The sequence below is a fragment of the Octopus bimaculoides genome, chromosome 2, assembly GCF_001194135.2.
Source record: "Octopus bimaculoides isolate UCB-OBI-ISO-001 chromosome 2, ASM119413v2, whole genome shotgun sequence".
Classification (NCBI taxonomy): domain Eukaryota; kingdom Metazoa; phylum Mollusca; class Cephalopoda; order Octopoda; family Octopodidae; genus Octopus; species Octopus bimaculoides.
Genome location: NC_068982.1, coordinates 191,348,066 through 191,354,924, shown reverse-complemented (window position 1 = coordinate 191,354,924; position 6,859 = coordinate 191,348,066). Strand labels below are relative to the sequence as shown.

Below are 6,859 nucleotides of genomic sequence, written 5' to 3'. Positions count from 1 at the left end.
GGGGGGGGGGGAAGATGTGATTGGTGGTGAGGGGGGAAAGGTGTATATAAGTAGAACCGAAGAGTGGATAGGGTGAGTGGGTGGGTAAGTTCATGAGACTGTGAAAGGAGAGTTGGAGATGGAGGGGACGTGAGCGGACACAAGTTGAAGTGGGGGTGGTGGTGTTAAGGGGATAATGTGGGGAAGTGATTCAATAGGGACATGTTGTGTGCAGGTAGGTTTGAAGGGAGGGTGAAAGATAGAGAGGAAGGAGGAACAACAAATGTGGGAGGGGGGGGAGGAGGCAGTGTTAGATGTTAGAAAGATGGGTTGTAAGGAAGAGGTTTGTCAGGGACCAGTTGTGTGCAGGCATTGGGGGACGGACATAAAGGGCCTGCTTTTATGGCCTCTAGTTCCTTTGGCCCTTTATCATCTCCTCTGCAACACTCAACATCAGAAGATCAGTTCCCACCATTTTGTCCCTTGTTTTCCCCTTCCAGAATTAGAGATCATCACCTCTCTATGCAGCCGTCCTCATCCCTACGCATCCCGTGGCCTTTCTACTGGAGTCTTCTCTCTTGCACATTACATTTCGTACCTCTTACACCCAATTTTGCTCAATAATAATAATAATAATGATATTCATACAATCCTGAATATTGAATATTTCAGAAATAATAGTTGAAATTAGTTTTTTTTTTTTTCATTATTTTATTTTATTTTCTGTTTCAGAAGAACAAAGTATTCCAAGTGAGATTAAAAAAGTCAGAATCTGGAAATTATGGTTTCAGTCTGGTGCCAGCTTTCCACCACAATAACTATAGCAGACTTTTTATTAAAGCAATATCAGAAAATGGTGCAGCAGCACAAGATGGAAATCTTCGTGTTGGTGACTACCTTTTGCAGGTATTTCTTCCTCCGTCTTTAGAAGTAATACAAAGACTGTGTCATCATTACAAACACATACCGTCATCATTGTTGTTGTCATCACCACCTCCACCATTTTCCATTTGGAAGCTATTACTTCTTAATGTAAACATATCTTGTCAATGTCTTTGTTACAATAGCACCAGAAGTCCCAAGTCATCTCCACATGGGTGGTTTGGGCTGTCCATGTCCACTCTAATTCCATGCAAACCCTCATCTTTCTACAATTTGGCTGAACTACATCTTGGGGTTTTTCTTTACCTTTTCAAGTTAATCAAAGAAGACAAGATCAAGGCCCCTGGCTGGTCAGACTGTGAGATCAACTTGCATTTTGTAAGAATAGCAGCCTTGAGTGAGGCAACTCTATATCCTTGCAGCTGAAAGACCAGAGCAGAACAAGTTTCTGGCTATTGTCATCATTTAACATTTGTAGTCCATCCTGGCATGGCTGGACGGTTTGACCAGAGCTGGCGAGCTGGAGAGCGGCATCACGTTCCAGCCTGATTTGGCAGGGTTTCTATGGCTGGGTGCCCTTCTTAACACCAACCACTTTACAGTGTGTGCTGGGTGCTTTTATGTGGCTTCGGTACAGGTGCTTTTCATGTGGCACTGGCACAGGACTCTTGCAAGCCAATCCTCTACACCAGGGAGAGCAGCCTTAATATTTCTACTGTGGAATATGGGTCTTCTTGAGTACAGCAAGACACCAGGTATCTTGGTCCTTTGCCATCTTGTCTGAAAGGCTCAATGCCTTGAGATTGGCCTTCAGTTTTTGATCTCCAACTTAATGTAGAGCTTGTATTATAACACAAACTACTGCATTTTTTACATTGGAGCCATGGTGCATAAAAGCACCAACCCACTGGCCATTTGTGGCACCAGTGCCTGAATAGACAGACACTGACATTCTACATGTTGTCCATGGGAGATTTGACTGTTATGCTACTACTGGACTTCTATCCCTGAGGAACCCACAGCAGGATGAAATGACGTGATCTGGCAACTCTAGCAGACAGTTCTCATCAGTCAACAATATAATTACAAGTCCTTAGGAAAGATCCTCTCAAAGCAAATCATGCAGTATTCTCTTTTCTAATCCAACCTCCACATTAAGATGGAAATCAAGATTATTTTTTGGTGTTAATACTGCTTCTGTTGCTATTATTCTATAAAAACATCATTATTATTATTATTATTATCATCATCTAAATTTGGTTCTGTTCTCTGTTCTATTTATTAACGACAGGTTAATGGTATATGTGTGATAGGGTTTAATGTGAAAAAAGTTGTCAGTCTTCTGAAGAAACAGTCTGCTGCTACACTCACCTTAACGGTGCATAGGTAAGTCAGTTATATTTGGGCTGGTTTAGCTGCCAAGTAAGCTTTCTCATCCAACAGATAAAACTATGATGAAAGACGTTCCAGCCGTGATCATCCTGTCTTCTATCTGTACATTTAAAAACAGTGGACGACTATTTCTAGCAGACTGAGTTACTCCATAGAGGTTCTCATTGGTTTTCGCTGCTACGTTTATCATTTATGAGCTGCTGCATATAAGCTGGTGGGATTTGAACTTGCAATATAAAGGGACATAAATAATTGTACAAACCATTTAGTCAGGCATTCCACCATTTCTGCCTCCAGCTGTTCTACAGCAACAATCATTATCGTCATCATCTGTCCCTGTTCTATACTGGCAGAGGCTGGTCATTATCACCAGAACCCTTTGAGATTGGGAGTAACTCCACCCCTACACTGGTGTCCAAATCTGTCATTTGGTTTGCTTGTTTCTACAACTGGATGCTTTTCCTATCACCAACCATGTTATTGACAATCTCAACTGGGTAATAATAGTAATAAGGATCCTTTCTGTTATAGGCACAAGACCTGAGAATTACTTTGACCCTAGTGTCCTACTGGTACTTATCAACCCTGAAAGGCTCCTTAATAATAATAATAATGATAGTTTCAAATTTTGGCACAAGGTCAGCAAGTTCTGGGTAGGGGATAAGTCAATGACATCAACCCCGGTGTATGACTGGTACTTATTTTATCACCCCACCCCCTCCCAAGGGCAAATAATAGTGCCTACCTCTGTTATTCTATGTGTGGATGTTGTAATTCTAAAGATTGCTTCAAATCAATATTTATCTGAATATTCCACTATTTAATGAGGAATCTTTTACAATATAATGGTTACCCATTCTTTTAGAAAACTCTAGAAAAATGGTCATTGAATGACGATAATGGTATCTTCATCATGCTTTTTTTTTTAAAGAAATTAATTTTAAAAATAGAAAAAATACATTTATGTTTGTTTATCTTCATATCTTTTATTATTTTGTAAATTCTGTGTTTTAGATCGAAGTGTAGTGAAGACTGTTACCTGAAAGAATTGGTAAAACCTGTGAAAAACACACCTGTGGAATCTTCTTCCAATATTGGTAACTGTTCCTCTGATGATAAAACAGAAGTTCTACAAGAAAATCTAAATGTGAATCCCAGACAACAATGCCTGGGTTCATTAAAGAATGGATGTCAAATCAATCATCAGAATACCATTAAAGACCAGTTGGATAAACTGACAGATGATTTGAACTGGTTGTGGCAGATACCACTGGTCAAAGTAGCTCAGAGAGTGGACAGTAAAGTGTTGCTGGAAACACAAATTTATTTGATTGAAGCTTTGGAAAACAACAATTATAAAACTGAGTTCCAGGTAAGTTGTGGATGAGATTTATTTTAGAATATTTGTGTGTGTGTGTGCCCACCTGCCTGCCTGTCTCCCTATAAGTCCTCTAACCACCTCTGCCCCTTAATTTGCCATTTTGTTTCCTCTACCCACTTATTGAATCTCCATTTCATAGTCTTACTCTGGTGGTTGGTTTGCACTATCAACAGTTTAGTGTCATTTCTAACAACTGACAGATGTGAATCCCTCCACTGTTCATCTCAATCGTTCTCAGCCACAGTCCATAGAATCCTTGAGGGTCCATAGAAGATTTTGGTAAAATTTATCTGCAATAAATTGGTTCTACTTCTAAAGTACACAGAATATTTTTAACAGTTTTTTTTTTATACAATTCTCAATAATATTTAATTCTGAAAATATATTGATAGGATTTTTAAAACATTGAATGGTTATGAGGGTCCAGCTGAGTAAATAGGAATAAAAGGGTGTCCATAGATAACAAAAAAAAAGGGGTTGAGAACCACTGATGTTAACCCTTTCATGACCAACCTGGCTGAAACTGGCTCTGGCTACAAATGTTTTGTTTCCATAAGTTTTTAATTAAAATCTTCCACCAAATCTTAGTCGCAATTTATGTTCCTTACACTAGCTTAATGATAACTAAGTTAGTTTACTAAATTCTTTGTTATATTTAAAATAATTGAAAGAAACACAGAGCATCTGAACAGAAATATGGTAACAAAAGGGTTAAAATATATAACAGAGAAACAATTCTTAACCCTTTCGTTACCATCCTGGCTGAAACCAGCTTTGGCTCTGTAATACAAATGTCTTGTTTTCATAAGTTTTGAATTAGAATCTTCCACCAAACCTTAGTCACAATTTATGTTCTTAACACTAGCTTAATGTTAACTAAGTTATTTTACTAAATTCTTTGTTATATTTAAAGTAAGTGAAAGAAACACAGAACATCTGAACAGAAATCCAGTAACAAAAGGGTTAAAAGACACTTTGTCATTGAAATATCTAGTGGACAGACATTCTAAGAACTCAGTTGGTTAAAATTCTTGGTGAGATCAAAATAAAAACGATCTCAGAAGAGAATTTGTAAAGTTTCTGTTTGCTGTATTTCTTGAGGTTATTCATTTATGATGTTCCATACCAGTAATTACTTGGCCAACAATACAGAGCTGTGTGGGTTGGTAAAACATCTACTCAGGTATTTCAAATGATCACATTAGATTCATGAACACCTGTGAAATGTTTATCAGAGAATATTAAACAACAAAACCATTCCAAAGCAGATAGTGGAACTTGGCACGGTCAGAAGTTCCTATTGAATTATCCAAACTTTGCCAACATTGAAAATAGATGTTAAGTGCAGTTGCTGATGATGATGATGATAATGATGACAAACAACAACAATATTTTTACAAGATGTAAATTATAAAATAGTTTATCTTTTCTTGAATTTAAAAGCATTTTTTACAAGAAACAACTGTGTATAATTAAATTGCTGAATTGTTCGTTAGCCATTCTGTAATGAACTGTTGTCATTTTTGTTCTTGCAGTCCTTGAAACAAGTTAAACCTTCCAACAGCGCTTCCAAAGTTGCTCACTTAGAACAGAACCAAAGTAAAAATCGATTCCACAATATTGTACCATGTAAGTACTGGTGGTGGTGGTTACACAGTGTGTGTGTGCAGTTAAAAGTCGAGCAGGATTTAGCTCTCGGTCCTCTTCTGTTTACCATAGTCCTCTAGGCCATAACAGTGGAGTGTGAGACTGGATACCTGTGAGAACTTCATTGTGCTGATCTCGTTCCTATACCTGAATCTGCAGTACTATTAGAGAAAGAATTTTAGGCATGGAAACAAAACTTGGAACAAAGTGTTAACATAGCAAAGAACAGAGTCTTCATAAGAAGGGAAAATGGCAGAACCCTGCTATCATTGAAGAAATTGCCTTGGTTGATGTGTAGCAACTTCTCAGAAATATCCCCAGAAGGGATTCTTCTGGGCAGTTTCTGTTACCTAGGTAACCTAATTAGCAATAGTTGAGGATATTCTGAAAGTAGCCAGAAGCTGGAGGATATTTAGACAGCTTCTCTGTTGGTAACAAAAGCTTTCTCTTAGACTGTGTGATGCTTGTATGTGAACAGCAGTGATAGGTGTTTTAGAGAACCAAGATGTATAGTTCTTTGAAATAAACATTTGTTATTGAGTCCCAACTCAATCCTCATCAGTGTATCTGCAACAGTTTTTGAACGTTAAATTCTTGAATAATCTGAAATACTTAACAGATTTTTGTATAAAGATTTTCCTTGTTTTCTTGACTGTAGATGATAAGTGCCGTGTAATATTGTCTGGTTCTTCCAAATATATCAATGCCAGTCATGTCGATATTGATGTTTCTACCAGCGTACTGAAATATGTTGCTTGCCAAACGCCACTTCGTCATACAGTTTCTGATTTCTGGAGAATGGTCTGGGAAAAGCAGGCTTGTATGATAATAACCATGAACCATGAGGTTGAATTTGGTGCTAAGAATGGGTTTCAAAAGTGGTTAGATTCAGAGAATAAATCACTTAATAAGGCGCAGTAAGAACTGTTTCTGAATTTCTGAACTTTTAGTAAGACGATTCTTTGGTGATGGGTCTGGTACTGGTTTTGGTGAACCTTCCATATTTTGAAATTTTAATTTTACATGTTGCATTAGATTTGGCTTTTGGTTTATTTTACTTTGCTACAACACACACCATAAGTGCAGGAATGGCCATGTGGTTAAGAAGTTTGCTTCACAACCACATGGTCTCAGGTTCAGTTCCATAGCATAGCACCTTGGATGTCTTCTGTTCCAGGTCAGCCAAAACTTTATAAGTGAATTTGCAAAAACTGAAAGCAGCTTGTGTATATATGAGTTTGTGCGTGTGTATTTCCTTGTCTTGCCATTGTGCACTGAGTGTAAACAAAGTCACTGTTTGAAAAACACCTTTTTGAGCGTGGCTGTTGCCAGTGCCGTGTGACTGGCCCTCGTGCCGGTAGCATGTAAAAGCACCCCCTACACTCTCGGAGTGGTTGGTGTTAGGAAGGGCATCCAGCTGTAGAAACACTGCCAGATCAAATTGGAGCCTGGTGCAGCCTGCTGGCTTGCCAGACCCCAGTCGAACCGTCCAACCCATGCCAGCATGGAAAGCAGACGTTAAATGACAACGATGATGATATATATATGTGTGTGTATATCTGTGTGTGTATATATATA

General features: G+C 38.3%; 2 protein-coding genes across 5 annotated transcripts in view; both read left to right on the top strand.

Annotated features, from left to right (window-relative positions):
* The window catches only part of LOC106871088 (tyrosine-protein phosphatase non-receptor type 13), a 217,697-nt gene that overhangs the window by 134,234 nt on the left and 76,604 nt on the right, over positions 1–6,859 (top strand). The window lies entirely within an intron of this gene.
* The window catches only part of LOC106871091 (PDZ domain-containing protein 2), a 41,290-nt gene that overhangs the window by 21,990 nt on the left and 12,441 nt on the right, over positions 1–6,859 (top strand). For all 4 annotated transcript variants that reach the window (XM_014917382.2, XM_052965811.1, XM_052965810.1 and 1 more), the window contains 4 exons: positions 712–885; positions 2,153–2,247; positions 3,268–3,625; positions 5,170–5,263. In XM_014917382.2, coding sequence (XP_014772868.1) covers positions 712–885; positions 2,153–2,247; positions 3,268–3,625; positions 5,170–5,263 — 721 coding nt within the window. The remainder of the gene's footprint in view (positions 1–711; positions 886–2,152; positions 2,248–3,267; positions 3,626–5,169; positions 5,264–6,859) is intronic.